This window comes from Podarcis vaucheri (genome assembly GCF_965113315.1).
Source record: "Podarcis vaucheri genome assembly, chromosome: 2".
NCBI classification, from domain to species: Eukaryota; Metazoa; Chordata; class Lepidosauria; order Squamata; family Lacertidae; genus Podarcis; species Podarcis vaucheri.
Genome location: NC_138760.1, coordinates 33,627,815 through 33,643,799, shown reverse-complemented (window position 1 = coordinate 33,643,799; position 15,985 = coordinate 33,627,815). Strand labels below are relative to the sequence as shown.

The 15,985-nt window shown below is 40.8% G+C and overlaps 1 protein-coding gene across 2 annotated transcripts in view; it reads left to right on the top strand.

Moving 5' to 3' along the window:
* The window catches only part of RPTOR (regulatory associated protein of MTOR complex 1), a 327,700-nt gene that overhangs the window by 111,676 nt on the left and 200,039 nt on the right, over positions 1-15,985 (top strand). For both annotated transcript variants that reach the window (XM_082212377.1, XM_082212376.1), the window contains exons 4-5: positions 1,996-2,154; positions 6,157-6,303. In XM_082212377.1, coding sequence (XP_082068503.1) covers positions 1,996-2,154; positions 6,157-6,303 — 306 coding nt within the window. The remainder of the gene's footprint in view (positions 1-1,995; positions 2,155-6,156; positions 6,304-15,985) is intronic.

Here is a 15,985-nt window from a genome sequence, read left to right as displayed (position 1 = left end):
CCCCTACCCCCTCTTCAAAGTGAGAATTGAAAAATTGCCTACCACTCGAGGGCTTGGTTATAGCGTCTTGTAAATGCGCCAACAGGCAGAATGTGATTTAAGGCATGCATTTTGCAAATCAGCACCTTCATAACGGCACTGTAAGATATGATAGTGAGATAGAAGATGATGCTTGCATTAATGCAGTCTACTGTGAGCAGCATTCTTGAGTGACAGACTTTAGCAGCATCTTTCCTGCAGCTGCTTGTCTCTTGCTCATAAACACAGATGAGTGGAATGAAATATTACACTGCAAGGCACAGTTTTAACAGAACACCCTGAATTGCCAAGAACCACTATTGTGTTAACTTGCTGCTTTATTCCTGTAAAAAACCCACAAAAATGTGAAAGAAAAACAGGCAGTGAAAGGTTACTGTTTCTTACGGGAAAATGCTGCAGTACCTTTTAGAAGTTTGCCCCCCCCCAAAAAAAAAAAAACCGTGAAAGGACACCGTACAGCATTTTCAAAAAAACTGTGTGAAAGGACACTGTACAAAACAGGAAATGGGGTTATACAGTATATATTTGTTTAGAAGTAGCTCTTTGCCCTTTAAACTTGTAGCTATGCTTGGTTGTTCTCCCCTTGTCCCTATTATAAGCCTTCCTAATGAAGTTATTTAAAGGACGTTTGTTCTCTGTTTTGATTCAAGCTCTGCTGAAATGAATGGACTGATACAAGAACTTTGCTATGTACCAGTGTTTTTCTGCCTTTCTTCAGTAAGCGGTGGGGGGGGCAAACATGAAAAACATTACATTAAGAGTATGCGAGTGCAGAAAATGTCAGTGAACAGGTACTTGTGCTTGTGATATTCATCTTGGGAAGAAAAATGTTGTGTTAGAATTGGCACTGCACTTTTGTTGTAGTTTCCACTAGCTTTCAGTGGCAGTTGTGCAAGAGAATATTATCACAAGTGATGCCATGTGCATACCTGTCTTTTAAATTTTGTTTGTCTTCAGGTTATGAACAAATCCTTAATAAGCAAGTTCTATTATTATTTTATTGTTATAATTATTAGCTGTTTTCAAGCATTTCACTGAGGTTTCATATTAATAGCACTGTAGATGTATAAGAAGCAACACGTTATTGGAGAAGTGGCGGAATAAAGTTGGAGCTATCTGTGGAGGGGCATGAACCTTCTGTACATACTGTGTCAATGGTGGATTTTCTGGTTTCTTACATGAAACTGGCACATAGTTTTCTTTCTAGTAGTATACATGAGTATAGGGCACAAGCTAAGTGGAACCTCTGTGTTCAGAGGCGGTATAGCACTTGCTAGGACAAAAATCAGGGAGATCTTTTGTCTTCTTGCCCTGCTTTGTGGGCTTTCCAAGAGACATCTTATAGGCTGCTGTTAGATCCAGCAGAACTCAAAGGAGGGGTGGGTCTGAAAATGGTATGTACCTTTTGCTTGAGCCTAAGTAGTTCTTTGTGCCCTGGCTATTGTCTGCTAGTGAGTTTGAAAAATGGATTAGGGCTTAACTTACAATAAACCTTCATTTGAACAAGGCTTTCATCTGGGATTTCTATCTTCTTGAATGTTTAATGACCTATTGTCTAGGTCTAAATTGTTGCAGCATCTCTAGCTATACCCTGTAATCATTTCAGGACTGCGGATAGTTCCTTTGGTACCAATATAATTTGTAGGAGGGTTTATGCATTATGAAGAGAGAGATGCTTTTATAGAAGGTGGATATTTTAAAGTTGTCCAAGTTTATTTAGTTGTTTAATAATGAATAAGAGGCAAGATTTCATGGGAAATTGTCAAAGGGGGCACACAAATGTAGTTTAAACATTATAAGATATATGCTGCTTATTGATTTATGTGCTCTATTTAAATGAAAGTGAGCTTCATTCTTGTATACAGGAAAAATGTCAAATTATTGTTAATTCTCATCCATATGCAAGAATAAAACAATGTAATATATTCTTTCTCTCTCCTTCCTCTCTCCAACCAGGCCCGATACAAGCAGAGTCTTGATCCTACAGTGGATGAAGTTAAAAAGCTATGCACCTCATTGCGTCGAAATGCCAAGGAAGAGAGAGTTCTCTTCCACTACAATGGGCATGGTGTCCCCAGACCAACAGTAAATGGAGAAATATGGGTCTTCAACAAGGTACACGATTTGCAGATGGAGTTAAATCATGGTCCCTTTCATGTCAAATTTGCTCAACACTTACCAATAAAAGCGTTATTGCTAATGTATGATTTTAGAGCTTCAGTTTGTTCACACCTTTATGTACCCCCACATTAAGTTGTTATGTACTTCTTGTAACTCCTTTTTTTGAAAGGGTACCTGCAGTCCTTCTGAAGGAGCTCTCTCTGCATTAGTGTGTGCACATAAAGAGAGCTAGATTACAGAGATAATAATGATGCTAGCTAAGATACATAATTAATGTGCATGTCCAAATTTCCTCCTGAAGAGGATTCCAGAAATTGCTCTTCAAATTCCATAAGCTAATAAAACACTGTTACACAGTGCCAGCAATGGGCATGGTACCTTACCTTCTAAGGAAAATACCCCCGCCCCAACACTGAACAAGTCTTCAGTGGCATACCTTTTAATGCACTTGGCTTTGGTCATTATGATCTTGCAGTGTATGCTATAAATGTATGAAACATGAAATGCATTGCCAGGATTTTCAGCTTGCCTTTGTGGTGTTGGAAGCCATAACCCACTTTGCATTCAGAATCCTTATTAGCCTTACTCCAGACAGCAAATCTGCCACAAGAGCTTGTACTAGACATCAAGATGTCTTCTCACTTGCATGGGGATGAGAAGTGGGTGATAGGTTATGATGATTGATTACGAGTTGCACTTACCCAAATGTGTTTTGCCTTTTAAGTAACACATTTACTACCTCCAACAGGTGACTGATAGTGAAACAGAGACTTTTATTCAGCAGTTTATTTACCGCCTTGGGGTTGCTCCTAACTGTGTTTTATAGCTGGTTCCATATAGCTGAGGGAGAGTTGCTCTTGGATGTTTATATGGTCAGTTCAGTTTCAATTTTTTTGTTTTATTGTTCCAAGTACAAAAATGTAGTTGTTCAGTTTGCAGTGCATTTTGCAAAAAGTTACCATTTCAGCCCTGTGTGGAGGAGAGGACTTAGGTTCTTTCATTCCTTCTATGGAGTAGCCTCAAGGACTTATGTCATAGTTTACCAATGATGCTGGCTAGTAATTTGGCAGCAAACGGATCATGTTTTTTTCATGCGAAATGTCCCCATGTTCAATTCGAGTCAATTCCAGTTAAAAAGGTCCAGTAAAATAGGTGGTAGTGAATTGCCACTGTCTGCTGAAGGAAGACTATACTGGAGCATATTACCTGGTATAAGGCAACTTCCTTCCTAATAGAGCTCAGAACTCAATTAACATTCATCCCAACACAACACCAAATATTTAATCTAGATCTGGTGTTTAAAAACAATAAAAAGAGATCTTAATGAGTTCTGAACGGTAAATAAGATAGAAATAATGTGATGCTGAATGTGCTACAAGAATGAGGGAAATAAATTACTGATGAATGAAATTTGGATGTTGTGCCAACAGCGTTATTAAGTATTTATTTATTGTGCCTTTGCCAGCTATCTTGCCTTATCAGCTGGGGTAATCTGATGAAGACTCCACTGTCTATTATTAGGAGATGTCTTAAAGATTTGTAGCCCAGGTTACGAAGGAGGACTGGATTTGCATAGGTGGAATGTGAAACATGATATATTTGCCTATCAGAAGGAGAAGTGTGCTTTCTTTCTAACAAAAAAAAAAAAAAAAAAAAAAAAGCAAGACAAGGGAGGGAGGAAATGCTCTTGCCCTCTGCTTCCAAACAGCTATGTTCTGTACAGCTTGAAGTTTCAAAGATTCTAATGCAGAGTAAATGCCACTGTTTTGTTTTAAGACGAATTCTAAAAAATATAACTTCTCCCAGTGGTCCTCTTAGGTAGTGCATTAAAATCCAGTGACTGCACATTCACTAGCAATTGGATCAACCTACTACGGAGTGTCCCTGAGATGCCCTTGGTGGTCGAGATATAGTTGTGACCTTTTTTTTTTTAGCTGTAGAATTGTTGCTTCTGATCAGAGGCTCTGCAAATTATCTCTTTGCCCTTCAGTGGAAGACCTGTGAGTTTTCAGTGAGTCTGTGCAAGTCTAAGCACCCATCATTTTCTAGTTGTGCTATATTTATAAGAGATTAAGGATAATATATTCTGATACATAGATTAAAAAGGATAAACCCTACAGGAAGTATTATTTCTGTCTGATTTGTTTCAGCCAAAAAGCCAGATCTCAGTTGTTTTGTTTAACTAAGCAGACTCTATTTTCCACAGGGATCCAAGTGAAAAAGGACTGTGTGGGCATAGTTTGAATAAGTCACTTTAAAAAAGTTAATCATTAAATTGAGTTGATCTTTTTTTTAAAAAAAGTGTGTGTGTTGGTGTCTCTCTCTGTATGCGTACACACACACGCGCACACACACACACACACACACTTTTCACTCTTTTCTGCCATGCATCCCCCCTTAACTTTATTTTTTTTATTCCTCGTGTCATGTTTTGCATAATGTGGTGGCTAGCTTAATTTTTCAGGACTGCCTTATAAAGCAAGCCTAGTTTTTGGATGTTTAATCTAGTCTGACAGATAAAGAGGAAGTTAATAAATAAATAATCTGCAGTTCACTTAGTTGGAAGGAGAACTTGCTTTTCATCCTCTGTATATTTAAGCATGAGAAAGAGAGACAATTGCAATGTGTTTCTTCTCCTCTTCTGCCCCCAGATTATATTGCTTTGAGATGGGGCATTTAGGGATCAAAGGTACTGTTTGTCTTCAAGGACTTCACTTTGGTACAGTACTTTCAGCACATGTAGGAGGAGAGAGCACCTCAAAAGGATTTGGAGAACATTTATTGGTACATTCTTCTCCTTCCATTCACCTCTTGCTGCAACAAGACCAATGTTCCACTGCAGTATGATAAAATGATTTCCCACTCTTTTGAAGACTTGCAGTGCTCTAAATTTGCTTTGCAACTTGGCAGACAAAGGAAAGCAGCTAATGAGATGCTAATGGATTACACAGAAAAAGAAAATTGACATTCTCCCAGCCCCCTCCACTGCTTTCTTTTATATTTTATGATTCCATTAAAATCACAATTTTTGACCGTAAAGTCAAGAAACCCTCAAAGTTGTTATTTTGGCTTTACAGTATTTCAGGTACATGCCAGTGATTTGTATATTAAAGAAAAATGATGCACTGTACTGCCGGGGGGGGGGGGGCGGGCACCAGAAATATTAATGGTTGCTCTTTTTCCTTGGTTGCTTTTTTTGTAATCTTCGTTAATCACTCAGAAAGTAGCCAAGCAATTCTACAGTATCACAGGTGCACAGAATTTGCAAGTTAAGTTAAACTGTAAGGCAGAAATCTGTTTTATTACCATGTAAGTAACTGGAAGCTGTTCCATGTTTTCTGATAGGTTCAGCAACTTCATAGGTTATACAGTAATTTGGTTAGAAGAAGTGGTGATTCATTTACTTGCCAGAGGTCTCAGCTCTATCTTTGTGCTTAATTTTCAAGGCAACCATAAGTTTGCAAAATTGATGACAATTCAGTGAGTCTTCTGAGATAAGATGTCTCTCGTTCATGATTCAGGAAACAATGCATTTTCCGTACAAGGATGTGAATTTATTTTGCTTAGTATAAATATGCATAGGGACATACCCAGTATAAACAGCTAGTAATAGTTAACATATATTATTTTCACGCACTGTGTTTGGTAGAATTTCACCTAACATTACAACATGTTCAGCTTATTTCTCAAGTTGTTCCTGGCTCTTTTTATGATCACAATCTCTGATACATGCATTATGATAATACATAGTAAGTGACAAGTGAGCAGAATTCAGAGTAAATTTGAGAACATTTTCACACTGGATGAACTCTTGTATTACTTTATGGGATGGTAAATGATGATTCCATAGCATCATTTATTTCCATTATATTTGGAATTGTTTCTTAACCCTGAAAACAGAAGTAGCTTGTTCAATCCTTCTGAGGATTGTAGGCAAAGGCTGCTGTTCACTGTGCAGTATAATATATGTGGTTTTTTTGTTTGTTTATTTTGCAGAACTATACGCAGTACATCCCTTTATCCATATATGATCTACAGACATGGATGGGCAGTCCCTCTATCTTCGTGTATGATTGCTCAAACGCTGGCCTTATTGTCAAATCTTTCAAACAGTTTGCCCTGCAGAGGGAGCAGGAGCTGGAGGTGAGACTGTGGGAATGTGAAATTGTGAAAGAGGGCATTATTCTTTTAGACTTTAATAGGATCAAGTGGGGGAAGGACCATGGGATCACGGCTAGTGAGAGCAGATCATACTGTGGTTGATGGAAAGATACGTCTAGCAACAAACGTGTAGGAGACTGAGCTGAAAAAAGAAACTAATTTGGGAAGAGTCTTGCAGCTTTAATTTAGTTCTGATTCTGTTTGCTTTCCAACAGTATAACCCTGGCCATTAATAGAACTGTTAATTAAATGATAACATTAATAGAATCTGCTTATGCCCTAATGGTTTTTACAGAGGAGATGAATGCAAGGTTGAAGTAGGTCTATATATCTCTTACACATTGCGAACTTAGATCTGCATAGAGATCTATTACAGTATCCTTACTCTTGCAACTAAATGTGCAACCGCTAAACTAAATGCTTGAAAGAGTTACAAAGAAGGAACTTGCTGTTGTTGCCATTAATTTTGCAGTGTGAAGAAGTGCCCTGGTGTTAATAAAAGGCGACATTTTGTGGTTTTAGTATTAAATTTATTGTGGCAAATGTGAATAGCAGAAGATGAAGCCATTAAATTTAAGAAGCTTTCACTTATGCCTTTGACACTGAATTTGGCTGAATATTTTCTCTGTACTTTGTAACTGCCAGAGATGCCTTATTAGAAACCAATTTCTTATTTTTATGTTGCTAACTCCTTTCCATCTTTTAAACTCTCACTTTGAATGCTAGAAGCTGAGCCAAACAGATCTAAATGGGATTCTATCAAGGTTGTCCATGATTCTAATATTTTACTGAAACAAAACTACATTTTTTTTCCAAAGCCAGTCCTTGCTAAATGTTTATTTATTGACTTCCTTGCCTTTTAATTTCTACCTAATAATGGCTGTTGTCTCCCCATAGAATTTGTAGGCATAGTGTAACAGCACTTAATGATTCTAGTGCTCCAGTCCATCACAATTTATCTATAATCTTCTTATCTGTTGGAGTTTTCCTTCTCAAATTCTTTTATAATTTAAAATACACAAAAATCTTAGAGATGTGCAGTGACTCAGGTACTTTAATAACCTCTTTGGTCTCTTGTAGAGCATTACTGTAAATAAGGGGTGGGCAACCTTCACTCTGTGGGCCAAATTTGGCCTGCCAGGTTGTTTTGAGAAAGCCATGCCCACCTGTCCATGAGGCAGGTAAGGGCAGGACTTGGCCAAAAGGGGCTTTGATTGATCAGCCACTGTAACTAGGGAAATGTGTTCGGCCTTTGATGCTGACCTACGGTAAAGCTGGGAACAAATCTTTTCTACGGTGAGGGATAAACAATATCTATACATTGCCTGATGAAAAACATTTTAATATTAATCCACTGGTTTTTGTAAGTTGCTTTGTTTATGGAAAACCTTTGCTCTCTGGCTGCTAATCCAACATTTCCCTCTTGGTGCCTGTTTAGATTGCAATAACCTTCAGCCTTCGCATGCCAAGTATTGCTGTGGATTAACTGGCTAAGAAATGTGCTTTTCAATTTCAGAGTATACTGTTCATAGGAAATGTTGCATATCCTGTTAAAAATGCACACTGCAATTTTTAAAAGTGGATCAAGGATTGCACTTTATAAAAAAAAGTCAAATGTGCAACAATGTAAAAGTGCACTATAGGTTTCATAATTAACTTAGATTTTGATCTTGGTACTTTATTTTTAATTAAAAAGAAGAAATGCCTGTCTGTCTCCACCTCCCCACCTCCCATTAGGCTTAATATTATTGGCTATTGTTCAGATGGTTGCTTGTATAAATAACGGATATTAAAAAGACAAAACATGTCCATGGTTATCACTTGTAAATATTTATTTTGGTAAATATAAATACTTCTAATTTAGATGAAGGCAGCCCATGCATTGTGGAGACTGGAGGCTATAAGCTGCGTTTATTCAGTGCTGTTTGAAATTTATTTTCTGTGTTCCTTTAAAAAGGGATTGACCTACTGGATTATCGACTCATGGAGTAATTTGACATACTTTTTAAAATTTTGGCCTGTGATAGTAGTAAGGATTAAGGGATTGCCAGATGGTGTGTTGAACTGGCAGTTCAGAAATAGTTGTATAAATGGTGTTTAAAAAATATGAAATAGTAGCAATGTGAAGCTTATGATATAGATTGTCCTGTTGCTTCTAACAGTCATTAATCAATGAGCTAAACTGCCTGGGAGACCTCTTCAGTTCAGGATTCTTCTATTCATTTTAGATGTCTTCATAAGTATAGGCCAGTGTTTTCCAAACTTGTGATAGTTTAAGGCTCGCCCCCCCCATGTAAATGGAATATGAATCTCACTCACATATTAGCTATTGACTACACGTATGTAGACCTTTCTCTCTGTTGAGAACTACATCATCTGCTATGATTCATAGGAAACAATTTTTGCATTATGGGTTTGAATTCATACCACAAGCATGTTCCTGTCAGCATTATGAAAAGAAGCTGCAGGTTGGGAATGTTTGCTCTTGTCTTTAAACCTCAATGGGAAGGCTGCAATTAGGAGGAATTCTTCCTCAGCATGAATAGTGCTCCTGAGGGACAAGAAGATGAAGGGCAGAAATGCCAGTTCAGTGTTCTGAAAATGTTAAATGCCAATTCAGCTATTTTCGTACTGTTTTGTTAAACCAAAGATGAGAACATCTTCCTTGTTACTCCACTTCTAATCGCCCAGAAGGGAAGACTTCACTTTTATAAAATGCCTTGTTGACTTGACAGAATCCCAGTGGACAATCCAAAGTTCTGTGTTAAGATTCTAGCAATGTTCTGACCCTAAACAAAAGATGCAATGTGCCACTCAGTGGTGTGCAAACAGTACAGGCGTATTTTTTCTTTTCCTTTTCAAGTTAATAGGACAGTAGGGCAGTGTTGCAAGAGACCAATGCCTCAGATATATTTCTTCTGTCTCCGGTGATGAAATGAGCCATTGAAACAGGCAGCCAGTACCAGTTCTTGAGTGGGAAATGGTTCTGAAATTTTCTGACACCAGCAAACTATTTCTCCCCTAATAAGTAGCCTCTTGGGAGGGGAGGATGAGTAAATGAGTGATATGAGAAAGAGAAAGAGAAAGAGAGCGAGTGTGTCAGTCCATATGAGAGAGAATAGTGACCCCTGTGACCCCTGAAGGAGTATCCTGAGAAACTGTGTCCGTCCACAGAAAAGGGTCCCCAGCCCTTCATTAAGATTTTGTGTGGATTTACCCTGTTGAACAGGGACAGTCACCATGGTGGCATCCAGGCACTGTTGGACTGCATTTACTATCATCCCTGAACATTGGCCATGCTGTTCCCGGGTCAGATCTCAAACCCACAAGAAATGGGGCCATTCCATTCCAGCTGGAAATCATACCCAAAATCCTATTAGCGGGAAACTTTATGGTATCCTTGCTTATAAGCAATATATTCTACCATCAGAAGCAAGGTCAGAGACTGCTTAATTACTTCGTATTTCCATGGTTAATTTATATACCATGATGTTTGACATAGGTCGCTCATGAAACTTTGGACTTCAGATTCCAAATATTTCCAATCCTTTTGTCCAGGCCCTCTTGAGGTTTGGCCAATGTGCCTTGCCACCCTTGGATGGGTTGCAATTAAGAGAGAGACTATCTTTGGAATGCCTGCTCTAGGGAAGCCCACCTGGCACTTGCATCGATGTCTTTTAGGCAGGCATAGGCAAACTCGGCCCTCCAGATGTTTTTTGGGACTACAGCTCCCATCATCCCTAGCTAACAGGACCAGTGGTCAGGGATGATGGGAGTTGTAGTCCCAAAAAAACATTTGGAGGGCTGAGTTTGCCTATGCCTGCTTTTAGGCTTGAAGGATTGCTCATTTTGGGAACGTAATTGAATTGCTGCTGCTGTGGTTTTTTTTTATGTTATTTTAATACTTTCAATATTGTACTTTTATTTTATCTGATTTTTTTTACTGCCCTGGTAACTGAAAATGACTGTTGAAGCTGTGTGGTCCAATTAATAATAAAAGCAGCAGTCTCTGTTGTTAAACGTTTGTCTTGACCTCTTCCTCAGACTTATCTTGGCCATTTGAAAACCAGATTGAACTTTAGATATATGGTCTGTTCATGCTGACTCTTAGCAGTGAACACTGGCAGTTTCAGGGAATATCAGTGTTGTCTCTCAAGGCTTGACCAGACGCATGTATAAATGCATGACTCCGGGAAAGACTCTGAATCCAAGGCAGGTGCTGGGGCAGTTCAGACAATAAATAGTGCATGTGTTCCAGTCATTTGGCTGCGCTTATTGAGGACTAAAGCCACCCTGTTATAGCTCTCAATTATCTAATTAACTAGCTTCATTGAGTTCAGAGTGTGTCTGTAAACACACCATAATTCTGGATAGCTAAATGAGCTGCTCAAGTGCACTGTTGGAACAAAAGGCTGCTTAATCTTCCTGTGTCATCCCACATAATTGCGTATATCTGAAATGCCTTATTACATGTCAAGAGAAGCTGGAAAGAGGGTGAGGTGGAGAATTTGTGCATATCATAGGACTTTGCTCAGGCTGTATATAAATTAATAGTGACATATGAGCCTTAGGTTCTTAGTCTCCCCACAGCCTTATTTTCATGTCCTTTTTTTCAGTCTCTAGGGTATTTTATGTTAGAGCAGTAGAATTTCTTGTGTTTATTCCTTCTCTGTGTGGGAATTAAATGCTACTGTGGGAGTGCTTGTTCCTTTAGCCAGAAGTACGGTACATGACTAACTGCTTCTGATCAGAACTAATGAGATCAAATTTGCAGTTTTGGTTTGTTTTCCGTCTTCAGCACAGATGAATCTTTGAAGTTACAGTCCAGAGCACTGTTACGGTATATGTCAGTGGTGTGTGGAATTTTCCTAATCTATCATCTTCTGGAAAGAAGAAATTGTTCTCCTTTACCTTTGTTAGTACATTGACGTAGAAGATCAGGATGCTGTCGGTTCTGAGAAATCACCAAGCCGTGCCAGCATTCAGAATGATGGGAATTGTAGCCTCAAGCCTCCACGTCCAATACTTTTGACACTTATCACGCCAAGGAATAAGCAATTCTTCCCTTGTTCAGAACACACAAAAACAGCACAGTAAAGCCAGTATCTAAACAGCAACAAGTGAGAGGATCTGAATGCACTTGATTTTTCTCCTAAATATGTACTGTATTGGCCCGAATGTAAGCTACACTTTTTTCCAAATTCTGACAGTGAAAAGATAAAGGGCGGCTTATATTCGCGACCTTATGCTGCTGGCAAAGCAACGTGGTTCCCCCCACCCCCAGAAACAGCCCAGGAGCACAGGCCATGGTGCATAGCCTGCCCGCTGCTCCCAAACCTCACCTGAACCATTGAGGGAGAAGCAGGGGAGGCTGCTAGCCAAGCAGCATGGCTCTCCCTCCCCAGAGAGGAACGTGGGACAACGGTGCACAGCCTGCCCACCGCTCCCAAGCCTCTCTGGTGCTTGGGGAGGGAGTGCCGGGAGTGCCAGGAGGTGGTAGTGTCAAGATGTGGGTTCCTCCCCCCCCCCCCGTTCAGGGCGGCAGAGCCGGCAGGCGGACTGCACCCACAAATAAGCCTTGAATTTTAAAGGTGTAGCTTATTTGCGGATGTGTCTTATTTGGGCCAATACAATATACTGGTGTAGGAAAAAACATGCTCAGTTTCGTACACCAATGAAAAACATGTTCATTGATAGGTGTGGAGTCTCAGGTGTCTACTTTGTTTTTTTTTGTTTGTTTGTTTTTTATACCGGGGGAAAAATAAAGAAGCATTGTTTGAGTCTGTTTTTGTCCCTAGGCAAATAGATTTTTCTCATATTGAGGAGCCCCTGTGCTTGTTGAGTAGTTGTAGCTCCAACTGCCTGGAAGGCATAGAGCCAAGCCTATGCCACCCTTCTTCAGCTCAGAGTCACCCATTATCTTTTCTCATTAGTCAGTGGCCCTCCATAGAAAAATGTTCCTCGTGCCTGGCATACACCTGTGTGAAGATCGTGCATGTATCTGTTTTGCTAAATATGTACTTGGAAAGCTGCATTTTCCAAATGTAGTGCACTTTCCTCATCAGAATACACATGTATCACCTTCACGGAGCATATTGTACACTAATGTATGTTGGTTTTGCAATACCATGCTTGCCTATGTGGGAAACATCATGTATGAAAATGGGGACCCTGTCTGAAAAAACCCGATGCAGTCAAACTCAGCATGAACCTGAACACATTTAATAGAAGTTTAACTTGCTTTTTATGAGAATATCCTCACCAAGCAGAGAACTGCGTACAGTAGTGTCAGGGGTTCAGGAGCAGAGGCACAGGAAAGGGAGGAAACAGAGAGCGAGGGGGAGGAATCCGAAGGAAATATGAGCGATGACAGCGGCCCGAGATCTCTGAGTCTTTCCAGTGAATCGGAAGATTCACAGAAAGGAGCGCCAGTGGTCAGAGCAAGGGGGGCGCCTAGGGGGACACCCCAGGAAGAAGGGACCAGAGGGGACTCAGAGAGCAGCAGTTGGAAATCGGGGCCAGCTTCCCCACCAGAGCGCAGTAGGGAGGAGGGGTCCCAGGTATCGGGATCAGGCGGCTCGCCGCAAGCGGGAGGTCATGAGTCAGGATTGGCCACACCTCCATCGGGGAGCGAGGAAACGGTCAAGAGGAAGGTTGAAGGTTGGGCGCGCGCGCCAAGTTCAAATGCACAGGAAGGCGGCACAGTAAGCAGCCCGGATAGGGAGCCAGGTCCTAAAGCCCTCCGCAAGGAGGGAGAAGAGTCCGGGGGGTCAGCGTCAGAAGAGTCCAGGAAGGAAGAGACCACGGGGGGCAGAGGGACCCAGAGAAGGAAGGAAAGACGGAAGAGGTGGAGTAAGGCTAGAATATTAAGTTGGTGTACAGGAGGCGGAGACTCAGACGGAGCTTCGCCGGTCTAGCTTCTAAGACGTAGAGCTGCGCGCTGCGGCTTGAAAATGGAAACTGTAACTCAATAAAGACTTTTGTACAGTGTTGCCGGCTAGCGTGGTCCTCTGTGAGCTGGGATCTGGAAGCAGTTCTGACAAGTAGTAATATAGACACAATATTTAAACTTTAAACACCCCAAATCCTAAGAAACAGCCAGCATTAATGTTCTCTGTGCAAGAGTCCTTTGCAAAAACAGTAATAATAATAACAACTCCTGGACCCTAACCATAGAGTGAAGCTGTGTATGCTAGGTCACTGACCCATTCACATCTCTGCTACTTGTCACTTGTAATGAATGAGATTATCAGATGTGTGTTGCGTCACTGATCTACTGATTAGCTGCCAGGCAGTCAGCTGATTAGCAAGGGGAATTGCTGCAGTCTGCAACATAAAAAGACTAGAGAAGCAGCAAAATTGAGGCGCAGTAGCCAAGAGTATTTAAATAGCTTTTAATTCCAATCCTATGCACAGTCTAAATAAATCTAAATGTACGTAAGTCCTGCTAGCTTCTGTGCTTTAAGCGTATAACTCCCTCCAGATTATTTCTGGTCTTTATATATTCAGAATGAAGATTGTTCTATCCAATGGAAGGCTGCCCAGACAAAGTCAACACTTGTCCTGGAAAGCCGGCAATACTATTCCCTCATCTTAGCCCAGAGCTACTCAGCTGATTTTGTTTCATCAGAAAGCCTTTCCCTCTCAGTTCAAATGCTACAGCTACTTGGCTGATTCCAGATTCTGAACTGCTAAAAACTCATCAGGTGGTAGCTTCATATTTACAAATAGCAAGGACTTTTACTATAACAAAATAAACCTAGAAGTGCCGCTCCTTTTAGCGGGGGTAGTTAATGTGTTGATTTTGTAATATGAGAGTTGCCTTTATAAAAGTGGTAATCTCTTACAGAGCTGTGTTTTGCCCCTGCCAGGCATGTGAGCAGGTTTCATATAGGTTACTTTTCAGCTAGGATTGCTATGTGCTTTCTAGAAGTGCCTTCGTGTATTGATGTTGTTAGTAGCATAATCCAGGAGTTGTCACTACAGTATTTATGGCATGTGCTTTCAACTTCATTTTGTCTGTTAACTCATCTATTGAGCAAAACTTTTGCTCTGCATGTTATCTATTGCTTGTTGTTTGGGTGAGTGAGAAAAAAACTCAAGAATCAGGACTCCCTTAATTCAAGGGTCAAATAGTGCTAGAATTGCACAGTATTGGCTCTTTACATTATGATGGGGGATACTAATTTGCTCACAGATAAATGGATGTGTGCCCCTATTTTTATAATTACTTTCACTTGAATAATAGGATCTTGGTTAATGTGTAATAAGTGCATACACTTGTAAAAAAATCAGCCCTATTATGTGTCTTTTATTTCAAACTCTTCGCCTTCTGATTGTTCAGAACAATCATGGCCTGGCTCGTATGTAGTACTCAGCCAGGGTTATTCTACCATGGTTTGTTTTGATTTTCTGACTCACGCCTAGCTCTTTAACTATGGTTTGTTAAGCACAAACAAACAATGATAATAATTCATGGTTTATTGCTGGCCTACAATTTCTGGCTTTTATCTGTGGCTTATCATTATATGTAAACTGTGTGGTGTGCTCAGCCATTGCACTCAAGTTGCTCGCCGAGCTGCAGATTTGCAAAGAAGAAAGAAATGGAAAACTAAACCACTCCCAATATGAAGCTGCTCTCTGTAGTGCTTTGCCTGAAGAAGACTTTACTCCGAACTCTGCCTAACAACAGTTGCCTTTCCCTGCTCCACTTCTCCATGACAAGCCCTTTCCCGCAAGGCAGACAGTTTCATATTGTGGTGCAAAGGGACCTCTGTCCAGCTAGCATCTATAAAAGGATGAATAAGAAAGCAGTAGGTCACAATGGAACCATGCATAATGATAGTTAGCCAAAAGTACTTTTATTAAAAGCTGCTTAGAGGGAAATGAAACAATAGCTTTTGGGGTGAAGGTAATGCAGTCATTAAAACATTTAAAACTACTAAGGTTTAAACATTTGTACTTCTGAAAGTAGCACCATGAAATCCTAGCAGGGTAAGAATACTTTCAATACCAAAGCCTGACACCTCCCCCCACCCTTCATACCTGTTGATTACACTTTGCAACTTAAGGATAATTAGCATCTTTTGTTCAAGAACTTAGAGAACAATTCACTTGGTGCAGGGATGTCTGTTATTTGACAACCCCTCACCTGATGTTGGTGTGAGCTTTCATTTGTTTCTGGTTTTCTCAAACAGTGTTTCTATGCCACTGGTAGGGGTTTTTTGTTTTTGTTGTTTTACACACACACACTCAAGGGAACCCCAAGGACACATCAGTGAATCTCAGCTATGGCTTGTAAATACCATGAGTTGCAGACACTCTCCACGATGGATGAAGAAACCTAGTCCCTTACACCCTTGGATTCTCAACAACAGATGGCCTCCCAGAGGCTAAGAGCAAAATCTTGGATAGAAGAGAAGGTGGTAGTGGCCATTTCCACATGTCCTAGAGCGGGGGTGGGCAACCTGCGGCTCCAGAGCCGCATGCGGCTCTTTAAAGCCTTTGCTGCGGCTCCGGGGCGGGGGCGAGGGGAGGGCGCGAGGGGAGGGCGTGAGGGAAGGAAGCGAGGGCGCGAGGGAAGGAGGCGAGGGGCGGGGCCGAGGGGAGGGCGCGAGGGAAGGAGGCGAGGGCGCGAGGGAAGGAGGCGAGGGGCGGGATCGAG